Below are 22,685 nucleotides of genomic sequence, written 5' to 3' on the forward strand. Positions count from 1 at the left end.
GTTTATTCTTGTTTTTAGAAAACTTTCAGTATTTCACCATTAAGTATGCTGTTGCTATGGGTTTTCAGTAGATGCCCTTTATCAGGTTGAAGAGGGTTCCCTTCCCTTCCTAGTTTGTTTGAATGTTTTCATCATGAAATAATGTTGAATTTTGTTGAATGCTTTCCCTGCATTAATTGAGATTTTGTTTGTTTGCTTTTTAATGTGTGTGATTTTATTCTTTTATATGTGATTTTTGTTTTCTTTATTCTGTTGATAATGATATATTAATTACAGTAATTGGCTTTTGGATGTTAATTTGCATCCCTGAGATAAATCCCATTTAGTCATGGTGTATAATTCTTTTTATATGTTGCTGGATTCCTTTTGCCAGTATTTTTTTTAGGGATTTTTGCATCCATATTCATAAGAGATATCTATAGTTTTCTTGTGATGTTTTGTCTGCTTTTGGCATCAGGGTATCTGCTTGATTTGAGATGCTGGCCTCACAAAATGAGTAGGGAGTTCCTTCCTGTTCTATTTTTTGGAAGAGTTTGTAAAGAGTTCTTTAAATGTTTGTTGGAATTCAGTGATGTAGCCATCTGGGCCTCTGAGCTTTTCTTTGTAGGTAGTGTTTTTTGGTTACTCAATCAGTCTCTTCACTTGTCACAGATCTATTCAGATTGTCTGTGTTTTCTGGGGTCAGTTTCAGTTGCCCTTTGTCTTTCTAGGGATTTGCCCATTTCACCTGAGGTGTCTAATATGTTGCTGTACAATGGTTCCTAGGATCCCTTTATAACCATTTTTTATTTCTATAAAGTTGGTAATCATGTCACTCCTTTAATTTCTGATTCTAGTAATTTGAATATTTTCTCTTTTTTTCTTAGACTAGCTAAAGGTTTGTCAATTACGTTGATCTTTTCAAAGAACCAGCTTTTGGTTCCATTGATTTTTCTTTATTGTTTTTCAGTTCTCTATTTTATTGACTTCTGCTCTAATATTATTTCCTTCTTTCTGCTTGCTCTAGTTTAGTTTATTCTTTTTCTAGTATCTGAAGGTTAGGTTATTGATTTGAGTCTTTCTTCTTATTAATATAGGCAATTATAGCTATAAACTTCCTTATAAGCACTGCTTTGGTTGCATCCTGTAAGTTTTGGCGTTTTTATTTATCTCAAAGTATTTTCTGATTTTTAAATTTCTTCTTTGACCTATTTGTTATTTAGGAGTATGGTGTTTAATTTCCACATATTTGTGAATTTCTCAAATTTTTTCTTACTGTTCATTTCTAATTTCATTCCATTATGTTCAGAGACATACTTTGTATTATTTCTACCCTTTCAAATTTGCTAAGGTTTGTTTCATGGTCTGTCATATGGTGTATCCGGAGAATGATAGGTCACTTAACTGTAAGACCTCATTGTAAAAAATATCGTCTGAGTGATTTTTTTGGTTTTTCATTGTGTTTCAGATTGTTGTTATAATGAGAGGATTGCCTGGCAGTGGAAAGACACATGTTGCAAAACTTATTCGAGTGAGTATGGGAAAGCCAGAGAATTGGTTGCTTTTGTTAGTCACTTGCCTTCATGCAAGCAGCATGGTGTCAATCCAGGTATTTCTCGTTTGATCCATTCTTGTTGGCCCATGTGGGAGATGCTATCCCATAAACATTTTGTTCTGCTTAAACAGGTATTTTTGCCTCTGCTTGATTTGAATCCACGAGATTGCATATTATTTAGCCATGAGAAGGAACTTTGTTATTAACGTTCATTAATATATTCTATAAATGCTCTTTAACTCTCTTGACTGTATGATTCTTAGGATAAAGAGGTAGAATTTGGAGGACCTGCACCCAGAGTCCTAAGCTTAGATGATTACTTCATCACTGAAGTGGAAAAAGAAGAAAAAGACCCAGATTCTGGAAAGAAAGTGAAAAAGAAGGTATGGCATATTCCTCTCAGATTACATCTTGATTCATTAATAGTATTGGAAGGAAAACATGTTCAGAGAGTAATGTGGCTTTTTTTTAAATGTTTCTTTGTTTTTGAGAGAGAGAGAGAGAGGGAACAAGCCTGGGAGGGGCAGAGAGAGAGACGGGGAGACAGAATCCGAAGCAGGCTCCAGGCTCCTAGCTGTCAGCACAGAGCCTGACGCGTGACTTGAACTCATGAACCGCAAGATCATGACCTGAGTTGAAGTCAGACACTCAACTGACTGAGCCACCCACTCGACCCAGTAATGTGGCTTTTTTGAAGACAAAGAAAGACTTCTCTTTTTTGAACACAAATTTTAGTACTTAGGTGTGAAGGAAAGACTACAAAGTTATCTCTATCCTGGTGGTAACTAGGGAAGAGGTTTAGGAAGATTCTTTGTCTTTGCTAACTCCATATCTCTTCTGGGGTATCTTAGGTAATGGAATATGAATATGAAGCTGAGATGGAGGAGACCTACCGGACCAGCATGTTCAAAACTTTCAAAAAGACTCTGGATGATGGCTTTTTCCCCTTTATCATCCTGGATGCCATCAACGACAGAGTTAGACATTTTGACCAGTTTTGGAGCGCAGCAAAAACCAAGGGATTTGAGGTAAAAGAACTGTAGAGTACTTTGTGTTACCATGTAAGTGCTACATTTGTTTGCTTAATCACTGTTCATTCTTGCTTAGGTATATTTGGCTGAAATGAGTGCAGATAACCAGACTTGTGGCAAGAGAAATATTCATGGAAGAAAGCTTAAAGAAATAAATAAGGTGATTTTTGAAAACATAGGAGGTGTTGTATTCCAAACTTCATTTTGTTTGTATGATCACTGTTGTCTGGAAATAATTGTTTATCTCCTTTACTTTCAGAAAATCTTTTCTACCTTCTTTAGTAAATGTTTCTTATCCTTTGTATCTAAGTGAAAGAGGTGTGGCCTACCTCTTCCTGGAAGTAGCCTGTTAGACTTCACAGTATCAGTTAAATTTGTCTTAGGTGCTCACTTGGTCTTTCTTTGAGTAGTTTCCCGAGATAACTTGACCTCCTGAATCTCTCAACAGATGGCTGACCACTGGGAAACTGCACCTCGTCATATGATGCGTCTGGACATTCGTTCTCTGCTGCAAGATGCTGCTATTGAAGAGGTAAGTGTCCTTTGCCTTGAAAGCAGTGCAAAAGGGACCTTTTTTACACCTGCTTTATTTCAAAAAAATTTTAAATTACAGAAAAGTTGCATGAGTAATATAAGAACACCTATTCAACTTTCATTGAGATTTACTGATTGTTAATATTTTGCCACATTTTTCTCTACACAGAGAGATACGTCTTCTTACTTCTACTGTTATCACTGTTATTGTGAAACCGTTTAAGAATTAAGTTGTAAATCTCATAACCTTTAACCCCTCACCTCTAAATACAGTATTTGAATAGGTATCTCCCGAGAACAAGGGCATTCTCTTAACGGAACTAGAAGTCTCAATTATCAAATTCAGGAAATTTAATACTGATAAAGTACTGTATTAAGTAGTACAAATTTCCTAAATTAAATTTCTTGAATTATCTCATATATAGTCCATGTTCACATTTCACCAGATGTTCCCATAATGTGCTTTAGAGCTATTTTTAAAAATCTAGGACCTGGTCCTTTAATATAAAAAATACTTTCTCAGCCATGTCATCGTCAAGAAAAACAAAGAATTTTTGGAGAGTGTAGACCATTTGTTTTGTAGAATGCGCCTCAATTGGGTTTTTTCTGGGTGTTCCCACATGATTAGTTTTAAGTTAAACATTACCAGGAATGCTACATAAGTGATACGGGGTCCTTAGTGCATCATATTAAAAGCCATGTGATGTCAGTTTATTTCATTCCTGATGATTGAAATGTTGATCACTTGGTTCAGGTGGTATCCATCAAATTTTTCTACCTTTATCCCTTTGTAATAATCTGTAATTAGATACCTTGTTAATATCCTGTTCCTCAAAAGATTTATCACTCATTGATAATTTTTGCCTACATCAGTTATATCATGGAAGAAGAGAGAGGTTTGTTTGTTTTTTTTTTAAATCAGTTGTGTACTTCTGTTTGGTTTGACAACCTGTGAATGAGGGTTTTCTATACTTAATGTTATCATTGTATTTTTATGTGTTTTTATCCCCCAAAGTCGTTCCTCAATCCATTTCCTCTGGTTTCTGCCCCAGCCATTCTCCAGAGACTTTCTCATGAAAGATTTCCATGACAGTAGATAATTCTCACTTCTGTTTCTTAATTTTGCAGCCACATATGACTTACTTGACCCATGTCCACCTTCTTGACAACATATTTCTTTTGGCTACTGTGAGTCCACCTTCTCCCAGTTTTCCTCCTGCCTCTCTGGCTGTCCGTTTCTGGCTTTTCTTGCTACTCAGCCCTTAAATGTTGGAGTTCTTTAGGGCTCTGTCTGTCTTAGGCTCTTATCATTCTGCACATTTGATATAGATAATCTTTCTGGTAGCTTCGATTGCCACATATGTGCCCTTGATATTAAACTGTCAAGACTGGAATGAATTTTAGCAGTATCGTAACACTAATTACATTTTGGTAGAGAGGTTATGGGTGATTTTTATAATTCTACCATTGTTTTCCAAATTCTCTACCAAAAAACATATACTACTTTAGTGCATCTCAAATGCAGCCTATCCAGTATGTAAATCATACAAACCTGTTCCTCTTCTGGTATTCTCTATCTTAGTAATTAGACCCACCAATCACTTGGTTGCCGAAACCTTGACTCTTAGTACCTGTGTTACCCTTTGCTCTTTATTCTCTGTCCTACCAACTTTCAACCTTATCCTTCCACCATGTGGTCAGGCTCCAAGTTTCGTCAAGCTTACCTTATAAACACTTTTCTTATCCATTTCCTCTCTGTTTGCATTGCTTCCATTCTGGGCCAGGCTACTATCATCATACTTTTCACTATGTCCTTTCTTACATTTTGAAATTTGAATCATACACATGTTTTACTTGATTGGGAAAATGCCTGCTAAAGGTTTAGAAAGAAATCTTAGTAATCCATAGGCATTCAAAACAGGTAATCATCATCTTAGAATAGATTATTATTCTCAAATTCATAGGGAATTATAAAGATGGATAGCCCAAGAAAACGAAAAGCAGGAATATCATTCTGTCTTTTATAAGTTCTGTTTCAAAGTTTAGGATTTAAGCTTCCTTAGGGTATAACAGTGAGTCTGTGCTGCCTTGCTCTGGGCACCTGTGCTTGTTTGAGATCTCAATAAGGAACTCAACATTTTCCTAAATGTTAACTCATTTCTTTTTATTGGGATAATGTAGGTAGAGATGGAAGATTTTGATGCAAATATTGAAGAACAGAAGGAAGAAAAGAAAGATGCAGAGGAAGAGGAAAGCGAACTGGTAGGAGACAGACCAACCACTTTGAACAAAGTGTCTCTATTAAAATCCTTAAGGGTTTAATCTCAGATCTGTGATCAGATTACTGCTGCTGATATGCACCTTAATGGTCAAAGTTTCCATAATCATCTTTAAGGAGATTTTTGGATACTTTTTATTTTTCCCCTGACCAAAAGAACCTTCTACTGTACTGTTACATGAAAATTTTAGAATGCTAAGAAACATACCCTCCTAGTCACTCATCTATTATGGGTGGCTTTAGGGGAGTATACTTTTCAAGAAAATCAATTACATATGAAAGGGCATTCTCACATTCCAGCAGATATGTGGTACAACCTACCCAACATATGCATAATTGTCTCGTCTTTGCTACAAGATTTCAAAATTAAGTTTCTGTCAACTGAGGCAGAAGATCTTCTAGAATGAGGAGGCAGAGGGTTGCCACTGACTGCTGGATTTGTTCTTCTGCATTTTATCCTATTGAGTGATGGGGAAAATGATTTGACTGTGTAGGTAATGCATTTTGCTTAGGCTGATTAGAGGCTTTGTAGTGTGAGTTCAAAGTTCCCGTGTACCTACTGTAAATGCTTTTGATCACACTTCTGTAGAGATGTTTGCCTTACCCTGTCATTGAAAAATACGCGACCTGTAGAGTTATGTTACTTTTCAGTGTTTGCTAATGAGACACAGAGATTAGCAATGCCTTGAAAGAGTGTTTCTTTTTTAATTCAAAACATTATTTGTTTTATTTAATACTTCAGCCCTTGCTAAAGCTGCTTCTCATATTCTTCTGAAAATGTACAAAGCGAGAACCCTGATTCCTACCCCTAGAGAATACAGACTCTCTAAGAAGTGGTCCCATCAAACCCATGTGTGATACAGAGGACTCTGAAAAGAAACTGTGTGTACATAGAGATGGTGTCAACCTCTACATTCCTAGATTTCATATGCGGATTAAAAAATAAGCTTTAAAGATAATGGCATTTGAGTCTCAGTATGTTTTTTTGTCTTTAAACAAAATATTTTTCTTAATTAGGTTGTTTTTTGACATATATGATCTAAAATGTAGGCAGGAAGTTCATTTAAAGGTCCACGCTGTTCTGGAATATGGCTAATGACCTCGTTAGCTCCTTGCAGCGTGTGTACTAGGAAGTGATCATGTGAGAATTCTATAATGTTAGCTTTCTGAAGCTCCGTCTTCCTTTTGTGGAGATTTCAGTTCAGGACATGGTTCATAACATCTGATTTGTGTAGGTGTAGATCAAAGCTTGGAACTTTTCATTGAATGTACTAATTATTTTGAAAAGTGAAACACGCTGTAAATACTCTATTTTTACACCAGAAACATGGCAAAGAAGCCTTAAAACTCTACCCTGCTGGACTATCTCTTTTATTTCCAAATAGCCTAACATTTCAAGCAGTGAGAAGATGATACAGTTGTAAGGAAGAACAGGGTGGTTCCAGCAGAAGGAAATTAATATACTCATTTTGCTTATCTTTATGTTATAAAACTTCTCTTAACCCATTCAAAAATGCAGAATCCAGATCTTCTACTATTGGGTTCTATTCCAACAGTAAAAGATTCTTGGAGAATTTTAACCAAAGGGTTAAGAGCAAGTCTCATGTCGTTCAGACCATTTTCGTTGAATTCTCAATAAACTTGGCATTTTCTACTCTGTGCTGATCAATGCAACTGGGTGAAATCCAAACTTTTCTTGGTTAAGAGAATCTTTTTTGGGGGTCATCGGTATGATATTTTTCCTTCTTTAGTGCTTTAGTGAATTTAGTAGATACGACTCAGAATTTATAGATATATTATTCTAGTGATGCTTAAGGTTTTCAGATGATTTTTGAGATATCACTTGTACAGATCTCATCAGTACTTTTAGCACCATCACTTCAGCATAGCTTTGTCTTGGTTTGTTCTAGAAATGTATTTGGGAAAGATGATATGACTTATAACCTGAAGTACTACCTAATAAGTTGAAAGTGAATTCTTAGTTTGACTTAAACACTAGAAATGTACAAAACCTATAGGTTTCCTGGAAGAATTCTGATGCTCCAGTACTCTAACACAACAGTTACTGTCATGAAACGTTCAACACACTTTCCACCTTACCTTTGTGGCAGTCTGTTCCATGACCTTGAATATTCCCAGTAGTAGATATATTAGTTCTTACAAGAAGATGCTGACACCTTTGATGAGTCTGTTCTGTACAGTAAGTCCTAATATTAAAGCTCTGTATGTTAGGGTTTAATTGAGAACAGGGTCCAAATGAAGGAAAAGAGGAATCATCACCATACACTTGCTAGGTGAATAAACAAAAAGGATTACTACATAATTAAATAGGTACACTGGAAAACTTGAAGATCTTATGGGACTTTGTTTGAAATAAACTACCCAGTTATTTTATTAAATAAAATATAAATTGCCTGTGGAGATTTCTGGTTTTTCGTATAATAGGAAAATATCATTTTAAAAGACATTGAAAATAATAATCTGGGTTCCAACTGACGCAGAAGAAACGCTCTCACATTGATTCAGTGAAACCAGCCTTTGTAAGATCTAACTGGTAAATGGGTTGAGTCATTTTTAAATGAAGTTGGAACTTCATAGTTGTGTTCAGTGATACCATTGTTTTCTTCTTTCTTTTGAGTAAAGTTACACTGAAATATAAAGTAGCTGTCTTGAAGAACACTCTTTGTACCTCATGGCTACTATCACTTGAGAATTGCAGTTGTATTTAGAAAATAAGCTAGCTAGTTATTAGAAGTCTTCTGCTACTCTGAATGATATTAATACTAGCACAGAAACGACCGTACGTCCTCTCCATATTTACTGTTTACCTGTTGTTCAGACTACAGCCGGGTGTCCTGGACTGTAGCTGCCTCAAAGCGCCTTCATGATACTATTCTGAAGTGACTACTCTGAAATCTGGGCAGGGAAGTTTGGTGAATTGGTAATTCAGTTTCTTCAGAGATAATGAGACTGTGTTTTCCCTAAGGATATATATATATAGATATATATATATGTAACTAGTGAGTGGAAACTGAATCCGTTCCCAGTTTTAATGCTTTTCCAGTTCAACAGTGATATGCATGTATGTGTCTCTTTCTAACCCTTCGAGCTTCTCTCTGTGTGCGATTTAGGGTTACATTCCGAAAAGCAAATGGGAGATGGACACATCTGAGGCCAAGCTAGGTGGGTATTTCCTTTTTCCTGTTTTTATATGTGATACCTGATGGTAATGGTCATAGATCTTTCTGCTGTAAGAAGAACAAATTTCTCCCAAATTTCTGCTTTAAGCCAAGATTCTTGGCCTACCTTACGTCCTCAGTCTGTTGTGCTAGCTACATCTTGTTTAAGTAGTTACATCTTGGGACAGAGTGAAAGAAGAGTATTTTAGAGGAACTGCCTTCAGTACCACTTCAGGGTATTAGAGTAAGCGGAAGTATGATGCATTTAGCAACAAAATGCTGTCACTTGTAAAATCCGTTCTGTTATATTAATCAGAAATGTTGGTGCGATGAGATTTCTGCTTTTTTAAAAGAATATTTAACTGCAGTCCAAAGTTGAACCTGATTGTGAATACTTTGGGTAATAATAGTAGTAGGAATAATAAATATTGAAGTTTAAACATTAATTTAAAGGCAGTTATTTTCCTTGTGTAATAGATTAGAGTTTCTGGGTATGGGGAGGTAGATCTATAATTTAGGTTTTTGAGGAGCCTGCTTTGTAAGAGTCAAGTTTCCTTCAAGTTGTTTTTAGCGCCAGATTACAAGGTAAACTGGTTAAAATGATTGCCTAAATCAACACTTGGAGTTGCTTAACGTGAGGTATCCCGTCAAGCAGAACATCCTACATATCCAGTGGATTTTCCTCCCAATATTTCATGGTCATAACTGCAAAACTTTTTTTTTCGTTTACTTTTTTCACCTCACTTAAAGAGAATCCTTTAACACATCAATTTCAGATGTATTAATAAATAATCTAAGAAAATGAGATGAGGACTTTCTAGAAGATTGACCTTACTAATGTATGTAGTATGACTGTCAGTCTCTGCGTTTCTCTTCCTGGTATCATGCTGTTACTCCAAAACTGAAGTAGCCTTCTAAATATCTTAAGTTCCTAGAAGAAATCTGAGTCATTTAGCTGCTTCACTGTTGGGGACACATTGTGTTTCTGATGTAAGAGGAGTGCATTTTACACACAACCGCATAAGTTTTGCCTTTTATTTTGCTCACGTGATCACGTGGGCAATTGAGGTTCACTAGGCCCTGTGTAAAAAGCAGTTCCATAAACTTCATTGTTACTGCATTATTGGGAGAGGTACTTTGTTACACAGTCTAGAATTTTTTTCTACTGTATGATATGTGAAAGTTATATGTGATTACTGACATATTCTTATGCTAGTCTTCCCTCCTTGGGAAATCCTAGTCAATGATCTCTTCCTCTAAACTTTCAAAGCATTTATAAATGTTTAAGTGCAATTACATATGTAGGAAAATAACAGGCACAAGTTACTTTTTAAATAATAATGCTTAGGTCTGCTTATTTTGATATTAGATTAAGTCTGTTTGAAGTTCTGTACTTTGAGAATAACTTGTAAGACTGTAAGATCATTTCCTTCTTCTGGTTCTGTAAATAGCAATTGTCTTCTGGGGCAAAAAGAGATCATAATAAAGAGACAACAGGATTGTAAAAGTGATAAATATTTTAGCCAAGCGTATAATGTTCGCAGGCATTACAAATACATGATCTAGGATAATACTTTTTTAAACTTGAGCTAGTCCATTTTCTATTTTTCTTTCTAATTTCTAAAGAGAAAGGAAAATGGAATTTAGCTCTGATGACTATTCAAGAATATATGATATTAAACTTGGTACTGATTTCTGGAAAAAATTCTGGCCTACCATTTGCTTCTCAGAAAATATATTTTATACAAATTCACTCCAACTTAAAGAGAGAGTGTTAGGCAGTTAATTCCAGAAATGGATTTGTTAAATCATTTTCATTTACTTATTCAGTTAAAGGCACTGAAGGTGTAGTAATGAATCTAGAAAATAAATCCTAACATGTTTGCTGCTGCTATTTTAGTAAGAGTGACAGTGATGTTTTATATAATGACTGGCATCTTGCACCACGGTGTTATTTTGCGAGCTAATCTACCTGTGGAGGAAGGCAAATTGAGTGTGAGCATTCTTGAAAGTGCTTTTGCTTCTTTGAGATTGGTCCATGGAGCCAAATGAGAAGAAGATTCTTCTCTAAAACATGAGGCTCTTCACCCGAGAATCAGCCTATTTATAGTGCCCTTCCTTATCTTAACAAATTTAATAGATTACAGGGTACAATTTATTTTTCTAGGTACTTTACCAACATTCGTAAATTCCTTTTGGTAACATGACTCTGGTGGATGGAAACATACTAAGCTTCATCAGTGTAACACACTGAGCCAGAAGTGATAAATCTGTGTAACTGAGGCGCTTGGATTTACAAATGAGTCTGCCAGTGAGAAAGTGCTCGTTTACCTTTCATGCAACTGGTTAAATCTCATTGCAGATTCTTGATCTGTGTTAATTAAGTACAGTATGCAGTTCAGCCAATGTTTGAGTGTTAAATTGGAAGTGGTGTAATTCTAGAAAGATTCAGAACTGGCCTGAAATACATCCGGCATCGGTGTCATGGAGTTGTTAAAGACCACCTGTGGCCCACTTCACTTGCACCTGACTGGCTCCTTCTCAGCTGGGACACAGGCACCCTAATGCAAGGGTGGGTGTTACATGCCACGTCGGATGCTGGGGTTCAGCACTGAAGCTACTTAAATTCCAATGATGTGATTTTGGTTTCTCAAATTGTGAGAAACTGAAAGAAGGTTTGAGACTGTTACCCTAATTTAGGTTTCTCCATACCGAGTACTTTTACTTTTCTCATCTGTCATTTGTCTCTGCTTATGAGTTATTGTGTATTGGCCTTCTACATGTCAGGCAATATCATCTCTTCACAGTTGGAATGAAATTATTATTCATATAGGCACATAACCCTTGTGTGTTTACCATGAACAGATTTTCAGAAACACCATTTATGTTTAGAAAATGCATACGTGTATGTCTACAAAATTTTTCTGTTGTGCTATAATAATATATACTGTTCTGAAGATGTGGGAAAATTCTGTGACCTGCCAAGTTGGGTATTTAAACCTTCATCTTCATCGTAAAACTTCATTTTTGAAATTGAAACCTCTGAAAATCCTTAGTATGAGTGTATGGGATACCAGCCGTCTGCTGTAATTAACACCCCAGATTCCTCTTCCCTCACCTTATGCCATACGTCTGTGTGTTTGGGTTTCCAGGATGCCATGTGGAAGAGGTATGAACCCTTCTTCAGCCCCAAGAAGGAAGCTTTAAACATGTGTGCACAATGAAATTTCAAATTAAACATTACGAACAAGGGTGTTCAGACTAGTAGTTCATGTTCTTCTGATGTTCCATGTTACACATGTGGGACTCCTGGTCTGTAACTCCTGTCACATACCCAGTGTATGAGGCACAGTTCTTACAGTTTTCACACCTGGCCATGCTCCATTCCAGGGGTTCAGATACGAAATTATTCCTTTGAAGTATGTTAACGTCAAAGTTGATCTTAAGTTTGGAAATCCTCTGAGGCGTATTTAATAAGTCTGTTGGAGCTTCCTACTCTTCTGGTAATACTGTAGACTGTTGAACTAGAACAGTTTTATTGTTTGTGAGACTTCATTGGGTTTATAATACCATAATCTACATCCCTGTGCAATCAAGGGGTCACTTCTTTAAGCATTTGTATATCATGGCCTGTCATATACATGAAAATAGAGCCATTTGGTACAGCATGTGATTTGCAGAGGAGATTAGGAAACTGTTTCTGTTGAACTCATCCACGTTAAAAAATTTTCTAAAGCGATATGATAAAAATTTATTGAGTTTTGTACAGTGTTGTAGTTTGCCTTGCCGATTTTTCAGTAATATTGCTTTTATCGGGGAGGGTTTTAGGAAATAAAAGCTTTGCCAAGTATGTGAAATCCTACTGGTTTTTGAAGCCTGTATGGTATGGTACAGTTAGTTGTGTGTGAATCTTTTACATTTGAAGCATAAACTCCCCCTCCCTCCTGCCACGGCTTCCATTGTGCTTTTCTTTTCATATCAAGTTCTCTCCAACTTGGTGCCTAAAAGACTTCTATTATATACACTCTGCACCCTTTCTGGAGTTTAATGAGGTGTGGTTATTGTGTATTTCTGACATTTTGTAGGTTTTCTTTTATTGACTTGCTTAATAATAGTGTGTGTGTGTAACCGCAGATGATTCCAAAGTTCAGTGCTTCAATGTAGTTAAAAATATATATAGCTCATGATATTCTACATACAGAATTCAAAATCAGTATTAATAACCAATGGAAAACACTACACATTTTCATCGCGTGTTCTTCTTGCAGACACCTAAACTCCTATCTCCTAATTTCTGAATCTGCAATCTCCGTTCATTTAAGTGGTTACAGTTTGGGCCCCTTAGGAAACTCAGCCCTCTCAGATTGAGGATTCAGAAAGAAAAGTTAGATCTGGTCACTTTGGCTGACTAGTTCTTAGCCTCAGAATGGTCAACAGTATTTCATAATATAAACAAAGAAAAGGGCGATCTGTACAATCATCTTACTCAGAAACATTAACTTAACGGCAAATCCTCGTACAACCGTTCCCAAGGAACCGTTCATCTAAAACCTTCTTTAAACGTTAGCTTGGCTCATTAAGTTGTTGGTACTACCTGCTTTTCGTATGACACAGTATCACATGTGATTACTGATCAAATGGGTGGTGTTAATATTGTGTCAAAGGGGAAATAAAAAAAAGGAGAAGAAAAAGTTTTTAGAAAAACCCGTCTTTGCATTTTCCTTCAGGACATGAGAGCTGAAGTGTGACTTGAGGGGGGGGGGGGGGGGGCGGGGGCAGGGAGGCCAGGAGACCAGTGACTTTTCTTACTCTGCCTGTATTTGTTACTTAAACCAACATCGTAACGTAATGCCTGCCAGTATGAACATCAAATAAACGATGGAAATTGCACAGAACTTGGTGTTATCTCCGCCAAGAAGATAGTTGGATCTGCAAGTGATGCTGCCCTCAAAAATGTGGATGTGCCCTCTGACAGTGCTCCAGACTTCTTTTCCTTTAGTTGTGTGTTGTGTGCAAATTCACACTCTCCCTTAATGCTGCGGCTCTGTGTTTGTCCCTCAGACAAGTTGGATGGCTTGAGAACTGGTACTAAAAGGAAACGTGACTGGGAGGCAATTGCCAGCAGAATGGAGGATTATCTTCAGCTCCCTGATGATTATGACACTCGTGCTTCTGAGCCTGGGAAGAAGAGGGTAAGAGACTTTGTCAATAATTGCCAATAGGGGAAGGGCCCCGTTAGGCATCTGGTTTTGGAGAGTTATAGGCAGATAAGAATATGAATGCTATTTTTAGAGTGACTTAGTTTATATTCTATCATATTACAAATTTTTAAAAAATGAGTCAGACCTTACAAGTTACCAGATTAAAAATGTATAGGTACTTTAAAAAATGAAAAACAGAATCTCACGTGGCTAGCACGTTGTCAACCTTAAAGGAGTTTGAAGGGGCCGCTTGTGCTGTTTTGTCTGGGGCAGAATGGCTAAGTGCAGAGTAAAGTGTGGAAGACGATCTGTGGAATATCTTAATGGATTAGATCTAGAGAGTCCAGGAGTGGATGGACTCAAAGGTGAATCTTCGGGGTTCTGGCCATGAGCACTCCCATGTGTGTGGTGCCATTTACTGAGTCAGAGAAAACTGGGGAAGTCCAGTTAGAGAGTAAAACATGAGAAGTTCAGTGAGAGACCATTTAAGTTAGAAATGATAATAGAACTCAGGACTCCAGAATTTCGAAGTTCAGGTAGAGGTAAATGTTTCAAGAAGTAAAGAGTAGTCAATTGTTACATGATACAGAGAAGACAAGTAAATTGGGAGCAGAGAAATGGCTATTGGATTTGGCAACATGGAGATTGCTGATGATTGATCAACAATCAGGCAGGTTTTCTTAGAGAGTTGAAGGGCACAAGCCAGTTTGGAGCTGACTGAAGAAGGAATGGGAAATGAAATATAGAACAGCCAAGGTAGACAACTTCTTGAAGTTTTGCTGTGAAAAGGAGCAGAGAAATGAAACCAGGATATTGCATAGGCTTTCCACATAGACGTTTATGTATATCCTTTTAAAACAAAATAACGAAGCAAAAAATACCATATTATGTGTGATCCAGATAAGCCTTTTCTAGCTAATTTGTCTTGATTTCTGTATATAAGTGTATACAAACTACCATTCTTTTCAAATAGCTGCCTAATCTCCATTGTTTGGTTGTTGAGGTATTTATCCAGCCCTTTATTGGTAGATACTTAGGCTATTTTCATTTTATTGTTAATATAAACACTATGGTGAAAGTCATAGTGCATATGCATATTGTTTTGAAAGTATATCCCTAGGGTAGATTTTTAGCACTAAAGCTGCAGTCTTATAGAGTGTGATTTATCATTTTGACAAATACTGTGAGGTTGTTTTCTAAAAAGGTTACACCTGTTTACCCACTGTAAGTAAATGCCTGTTTTTCCACACTTGCACCAAAGGTGCTGTTATCAAACTTTTAAACTTTTGACATCTGATGAGTAAAACAAAAATGGTATCTCAGTTTGCATTTCCTTAATTAAGATGAGGTTGTGTATCAGGGCGCCTGAATGGCTCAGTTGGTTGAGTATCTGACTCTTCATTTTGGCTCAGGTCATGATCCCAGGGTCATGGGATCAAGCCCCATGTCATCAGGCTCCACGCCAAGTGTGGAGCCTGCTTAAGATTCTCTCCGCCCCCCCCCCCCCACCCCATACCCCCGCACTCTCTCTCTGTCTCTTCTCTCTCTCTACTAAACAAAAAAGAAGATGAGGTTCTGTATCATTTATCTTTACACAGCATTTCTTTTTTATGAATTTCTTCAGTACTTTTAATATTAAAAGAGTATTTGTTGTAAGAAAATAAAAATGCCAGTAACACATCATGACATTGGATAACATTACGAAGAACCTCAGTTTTCAAAAGCTCTTTTAAATACTTCATACAGTCCCTAGGCCCACCTCTGTGTATGTGGCTTGTGAGGAAGGGAAAGGGAGATTAGTGGCATTCTATATGTGCCTAGCTCCACCCAGGAACTACTTGCATGGATTCATCCTATTCCAGTTTTAAGGTTGGAGCAACAGAAGCAGAAACAGCTGCAGGCGCCTGGGTGTCTCATTCGGTTAATCATGGTCCATCTCTTGATTTCAGCTCAGGTCATGATCTCACAGTCGTGAGATTGAACCCTGTGTCAGTTCCATGCTGGGTTTGGAACCTGCTTAAGATTTTCTCTCTCTCTCTCTCTCTCTCTCTCTCTCTCTCAAGATTCTCTCTCTCTCTCTCTCTCTCCCCTTCCCCCTGCTCGTATGCACAGGCTCTCAAAAAAAAAAAAAGAAAAAGAAATAGCTCTTCCTTGAGAATAATAATTTGGTGTAGTACAGTAACAATGCATAATCTCAAATGAGAAATATTTTTCTCTAGTTTATTTTTCGTCAAATAACTATTACTCTACAGAGTATGTGATCCCACGTTTACTTCATAAGCTGGGTGGACAAAGTGATGTAAGCTGTGCACATCCTAGTTCTTTTTTAAGTTTTAATTTAAATTCCAGTTAGTTAGCATACAGTGTAATACTCGTTTCAGGTGTACAATATAGTGATTCAACACTTTCATACAACATCTGGTGCTCATCATGACAATTGCACTCCTTAATCCCCATCTCCTGTAATATACCCCCCCACCCCCTCCCCTCTGGTAACCATCAGTTTCTTCTCTGTACTTAAGAGTCTGTTTCTTGATTGTCGATTGTCTTTCTTTTTTTTCCCCTTTCATCTTTTGTTTCTTAAATTCACTACATGAGTGAAATCAGATGGTATTTGTCTTTTTCTGACTGACTTATTTCGCTTAGCATTATACTCTTTAGCTCTATCCATGTCTTTGCAAATGCAAGATTTCATTCTTTTTTATAATATTCCATTGTGTATGTTTGTGTGTATGTATATATATATATATATACCACATCTTCTTTATCCAGTCATCAATCGCTGGACACTTGGGCTACTTCCATAATTTGGCTATTGTAAATAATGCTGCTATAAACATAGGGGTGCATGTATCCCTTTGAATTAGTGTTCTTGTATTCTTTGGGTAAATACCCAGTAGTATGATTGCTAGATTGTAGGGTAATTCTATTTTTAGAATTTAGGTTTCTGAGGAACCTCCATACTGTTTTCCACAGTGGCTGCACCAGCTTACATTCCCACCAACTGTACAGCTGTTCCTTTTTCTCCTCATCCTTGCCAACACCTGTTGTTTCTTGTGTTACTGATTTTAGCCATTTTGCCAGGTGTGAAGCGATATCTCATTGTAGTTTTGATTTGCATTTCCCCAATGGTAAGTGATGATGAGCATCTTTTCATATGTCTGTTGGCCATCTGTATGTCTTTTGAGAAATGTCTGTTCATATCTTCTGCCCATGTTTTAATTGAATTATTCGTTTTTTGGGTGTCAAGTTTCTTATATATTTTGGATATTAACCCTTTACTGGATATGTCGTTCACCAAATATCTTCTCCAATTCCATAGATTGCCTTATAGTTTGGTTGATTGTTTCCTTTGCTTGCAGAAGCTTTTTATTTTGATGTAGTCCCAATAGTTTATTTTTGCTTTTGTTACCCTGGCCTAAGGAGACATATCTAGAAAGAGGTTGCTATGGCCTGTGTCAAAGCAGTTACTGCATGTGTTCTCTTTTAAGATTTTTATGGTTTCAGGTCTCACATTTAGGTCTTTAATCCATTTTGAATTTATTTTTGTGTGTGATGTAAGAAAGTGGTCCAGTTTCTCTGTTTTATATGTTGCTGTCCAGTTTTCCCAACACCGTTTATTGAAGAGTCCGTCTTTTTACCACTGGATATTCTTTCCTGCCCTGTCGAAGATTAATTGACCGTATAGTTGTGGGTTCATTTCTGGGTTTTCTATCCTGTCCCATTGATCTGTGTCTATTATTGTGCTGTTACCATACTGTTTTGATTACTGCAGCCTTGTAATATAACTTGAAGTCCAGGATTGTGATGCCTCCAGCTTTGGTTTTCTTTTTCAAGATTGCTTTGGCTATTTGGAGTCTTTTGTGGTTCCATACAAATTTTAGAATTGTTTGTCCTAGTTCTGTGAAAAATGCTGTTGGTATTTTGATAGGGATTACATTTAGATGTGTAAGTTACTTTGGATAATACAGACATTTTAACAATATTTTTTCTTCCAACTGATGAGAATGGAACATCTTTCCATTTCTTTGTGTTGTCTTCAATTTCTTTCATCAGCGTTTTATTGTTTTCAGAGTACAAGTCTTTCACTGCTTTGGTTAGGCTTATTCCTAGGTATCTTATTATTTTTGGTGCGGTTGTAAATGGGATTGTTTTCTTAATTTCTCTCTCTGCACCTTTATTATTAGTCTAGAGAAATGCAACAGATTTCTGTACATTGGTTTTATATCCTGAGACTTTAACTAACTTCATTTATTAGTTTAGCAGTTTTTTGGTGGAGTCTTTCTTTTCTTTTTCCTTTATAAGTTTATTTTATTTATTTTGAGAGAGAGAATGCGTGAGTCAGGGAGGGGCAGAGAGAGAGAGAGAGGGAGAGAGAGAGAATCCCAAGCAGACTCCTCACTGTCAGCATGGAGCCCAGCACGAGGCTTGAACCCACAAACTGTGAGATTATGGCCTGAGCTGAAGTCAGATACTTAACTGACTAAGCCACCCAGGCACCCATGGGGGAGTCTTTCTGACTTTGGGTAGTAGCATGTTGTCTGCAAATAGTGGAAGTTTTACTGCTTTCTTACTGATTTGGATGCCCTGTATTTCTTTTTGTTGTTTGATTGCTGTGGCTAGGACTTCCAGTACTATGTTGAATAAAAGTGGTGAGAGTGTTACTGACCTTAGAGGAAAAACTCTGTTTTTCCCCATTAAGGATGATGTTAGCTGTGGGTTCTTCATGTATAGCCTTTATTATGTTGAGGTGTGTTCCCTTTAAAGCTACTTTGTTGAGTGTTTTTATCACAAATGGATGTTGTGCCTTGTCAAATGCTTTTTCTGTATCAGTTGAAATGATCATATGGCTCTTATCCTTTCACTTATTGATGTGACACTGATTGATTTGTGAATATTGAACCACCCTGACAACCCAGTAATAAATCCTACTTGATCTTGGTGAATGCATTTTTTAATGTATTGTTGGATTTGGTTTGCTAGTATTTTGTTGAGGATTTTTGCATCTGTGTTCATCAGGGATATTGGCCTGTAGTTCTTTTTTTTTTTTTTTTTTTTTTTTTTTTTTTTTTTTTTTTTTTTCAGTATATGAAATTTATTGTCACATTGGTTTCCATACAACACCCAGTGCTCATACCAAAAGGTGCCCTCCTCAATACCCATCACCCACCCTCACCTCCCTCCCACCCCCCATCAACCCTCAGTTTGTTCTCAGTTTTTAAGAGTCTCTTATGCTTTGGCTCTCTCCCACTCTAACCTCTTTTTTTTTTTTTTTCCTTCCCCTCCCCCATGGGTTTCTGTTAAGTTTCTCAGCATCCACATAAGAGTGAAAACATATGGTATCTTTCTTTCTCTGTATGGCTTATTTCACTTAGCATCACACTCTCCAGTTCCATCCACGTTGCTACAAAGGGCCATATTTCATTCTTTCTCATTGGCACGTAGTACTCCATTGTGTATATAAACCACCATTTCTTTATCCATTCATCAGTTGATGGACATTTAGGCTCTTTCCATAATTTGGCTATTGTTGAGAGTGCTGCTATAAACATTGGGGTACAAGTGCCCCTATGCATCAGCACTCCTGTATCCCTTGGGTAAATTCCTAGCAGTGCTATTCCTGGGTCATAGGGTAGGTCTATTTTTAATTTTTTGAGGAACCTCCACACTGTTTTCCAGAGCGGCTGTACCAGTTTGCATTCCCACCAGCAGTGCAAGAGGGTTCCCGTTTCTCCACATCCTCTCCAGCATCTATAGTCTCCTGATTTGTTCATTTTGGCCACTCTGACTGGTGTGAGGTGATATCTGAGTGTGGTTTTGATTTGTATTTCCCTGGTGAGGAGCGACGTTGAGCATCTTTTCATGTGCCTGTTGGCCATCCGGATGTCTTCTTTAGAGAAATGTCTATTCATGTTTTCTGCCCATTTCTTCACTGTAGTTCTTTTTTTTAATGGTGTCTTTATCTGGTTTTGGTATTGGGGTAATGCTGGCCTCACTGAATGAATTTAGAAAATTTCCTTTCTTTTCTATTTTTTGGAATAGTTTGAGAAGAATAGGTATTAACTCTTTAAATGAATTTGCCTGTGAAGCCATCTGGTCCTGGACTTTTGTTCATTGGACATTTTTTGATTACTGATTCAATTTCTTTGCTGGTTATCAATCTGTTCAAATTTTCTGTTTTTTCCTGTTTCAGTTTTGGTAGTTTTTATGTTTCTAAGAATTTATCCACTTCTAGGTTGTCCAATTTGTTGGCATACAGTTTTTCATAATATCCACTTATAATTGTTTGTATTTCTGTGGTGTTGGTTGTTATTTCTTTTCTCTCATTTGTGATTTTACTTATTTGAGTCCTCTCTCCCTTTTTTTTAATAAGTCTGGCTAGAGGTTTATCAATATAATTTATTGACTTTTTTTCAGAGAACCAGCTCCTGCTTTCATTGATCTGTTAGTTTCTGTATCATTTATTTCTGCTCTAATCTTTAACATTTATTTTCTTCTCCTGATTTTAGGTTTTGTTTGTTGTTCTTTTTGTAGCTCCTTTGGGTGTAAGATTAGGTTGTTTATTTGAGATTTTTCTTGCTTCTTGAGGTAGGCCTGTATTGCTATATACTTCCCTCTTAGAACCACTTTTGCTGCATCCCAGAGTTTTTGGACCATTGTGTTTCATTTTCATTTGTTTCCATTTCCTTTTTATTTCTTCTTTTTTGTCCTGTTTGACCCATTCGCTATTTAGTAGCGTGTTATTTAACCTCCATATATTTGTGCTCTTTCCAGTTTTTTTCTTGTGGTTGACTTTTAGTTTCATAGTGTTGTGGTTAGAAAAGATGCATTATATGACTTTGATCTAATTGAATTTCCTGAGGCTTGTTTGGTGGAATAATATGTGATCTATTCTGGAGAATATTCCATATGTACTTGAAAAGAATGTGCATTCTGCTGTTTTAGGATGGAATGTTCTGAATATATCTGTTAAATCCACCTGTTCCAGTGTGTCATTCAAAGCCATTGTTTTCTTGTTGATTTTCTGTGGATGATCTGTCCAATGATATAAGTAGGCTGTTAAAGTCCCTTACTATTATTGTATTATTATCAGTTAGTTCCTTTATATTTGTTATTAACTGTTTTATGAATTTAGGTTCTTCCTTGTTGTGTGCATAAATATTTACAATTGTTATATCTTCTTATTGGATTGTCCCTCTCATTATTATATAGTGTTTTTTGTCTCTTGTTACAGTCTTTTTTAAGTCTATTTTGTCTGATGTAAGTATTGCTACTTGTGCTTTCTTTTTTTTTTTTTTTTTTAATGCTTATTTTTGAGAGAGAGAGACAGAATGTGAACGTGGGGGGAGGGGGCACAGAGAGAGAGGGAGACATGGAATCTGAAGCAGGGCTCAGGCTCTGAGCTGTCAGCACAGAGCCCAGTGCAGGGCTCAAACTCATGAATTGCAAGATCATGGCCTGAGCCGAAGTCAGATCTTAACTGACTGAGCCATCCAGGTGCCCCTACTTGGTCTTTCTTTGGACATCCATTTGCATGATAGATGTTTCTACATCCCCTCACTTTCAATCTGCAAGTGTCTACAATGAGTCTCTCGTAGGCAGCATATAGATGGGGCTTGTTTTTTTATCCATTTGGTCACCATATGTCTTTTGATTGGAACATTTAATGCATTTAAATTCAAAACAATTTTTTTGAGAGAGAGGAAGAATGTGTGCATGTGTGAGTGAGGGAGGGGCAGAAAGAGAAGGAGAGAGAATCTTAAGCAGGCTTCATGCCCAGCGTGGACCCCAACATGGGACTCGATCTCACGATTGTGAGATCATGACCTGAGTTGGACACTTAACCTACTGAACCACCCAGGCACCCCCAAAGTAATTATTGATAAATATGTATTTGTCATTTTATTATTTGTTTTGTGGTTTTGTCTGGAGATTTTCTTTTATCCTTTCTTATCTTTCTCTCTTTTATGATTTGCTGATTTTCTTTAGTGATATATTTGGATTTCTTTGTCTCTATTCTTTGCATATTTATTAATGGTTTTGATATATGGTTACCATTAGGTTTGTATATCATCTCTTTTGAATATAGCAGTCTATATTAAGTTGATGCTTATTTAAGTTTGAACCCATTCTTTTCTCCTCTCCTCCCCACATTTTTGGGATATGTTGTTATATTTTACATCCTTTTAGTTTGTGAGTTCCTTGACTGATATTTTACAGAAATATTCATTGTTACTGCTTTTGTCTTTCCTACCTTTATACTGTCACTTCTGGTTTCTCCTTTCCACTCAGAGTTCCCTTTAACATTTCTTACAGGCCTCGTTTAGTTATCATGAGCTCCTTTAGTTTTTTGTTTGTCTGGGAAACTGCCTCTCTTTGGAATGATAGCCTTTGCTGAATAAAGTATTCTCAGCTGCAGATTTTTCCCCTTCAGCGCTTTGAATATATTATGCCATTCCCTTCTGGCTTAGAAAGTTTCTGCTGAAAAATTTCCTGCTAGCCTTAAAAGTTTTCCCTTGTAAGTTACTACCTTCTTTTGTCTTGCTCCTTTTAAAACTTTGTCACTACACTTTGCCAATTTAATTACAATATGTCTTGGTGTAGATCTGCTTTTGTTGATTTTGATGTGCTTCCTGGTTCTGGATATGTTTCCTTCCCCAGATTAGGAAATTCTTCAGCTATTATTTCTTCAGATAAGTTTTCTGCTCCCTTTTCTCTCTCTTCTTGTAGGAGTCCTATAATATGAATGTTATTACATTTGATGAAGTCACTGATTTCCCTAAGTCTGTTCTAATTTTGCGTAATTCTTTTTCTCTCCTTTGTTCAGCTTGGTTACTTTCCATTACTCTGTCTTCTAGATTGCTAATTCATTCTTCTGCTTCTTCCAGCCTGCTGTTTATTCTATTAACCATGTTTCTTATTTCATTT

At 36.8% G+C, this 22,685-nt stretch overlaps 1 protein-coding gene across 3 annotated transcripts in view; it reads left to right on the top strand.

Moving 5' to 3' along the window:
* YLPM1 (YLP motif containing 1) overlaps positions 1 to 22,685 on the top strand; it is a 76,205-nt gene that overhangs the window by 48,081 nt on the left and 5,439 nt on the right. Inside the window, exons 12-19 of one of the 3 annotated variants that reach the window (XM_045448249.1) lie at positions 1,448 to 1,510; positions 1,798 to 1,917; positions 2,386 to 2,562; positions 2,642 to 2,725; positions 3,014 to 3,097; positions 5,281 to 5,361; positions 8,509 to 8,560; positions 13,618 to 13,748. In XM_045448249.1, coding sequence (XP_045304205.1) covers positions 1,448 to 1,510; positions 1,798 to 1,917; positions 2,386 to 2,562; positions 2,642 to 2,725; positions 3,014 to 3,097; positions 5,281 to 5,361; positions 8,509 to 8,560; positions 13,618 to 13,748 — 792 coding nt within the window. Of the gene's footprint in view, positions 1 to 1,447; positions 1,511 to 1,797; positions 1,918 to 2,385; positions 2,563 to 2,641; positions 2,726 to 3,013; positions 3,098 to 5,280; positions 5,362 to 6,119; positions 6,337 to 8,508; positions 8,561 to 13,617; positions 13,749 to 22,685 lie in introns of those variants that run through there. The other 2 variants (XM_045448251.1, XM_045448250.1) reach the window with 2 other exon arrangements.

The sequence above is a fragment of the Leopardus geoffroyi genome, chromosome B3, assembly GCF_018350155.1.
Source record: "Leopardus geoffroyi isolate Oge1 chromosome B3, O.geoffroyi_Oge1_pat1.0, whole genome shotgun sequence".
In the NCBI taxonomy this organism is placed as follows: Eukaryota; Metazoa; Chordata; class Mammalia; order Carnivora; family Felidae; genus Leopardus; species Leopardus geoffroyi.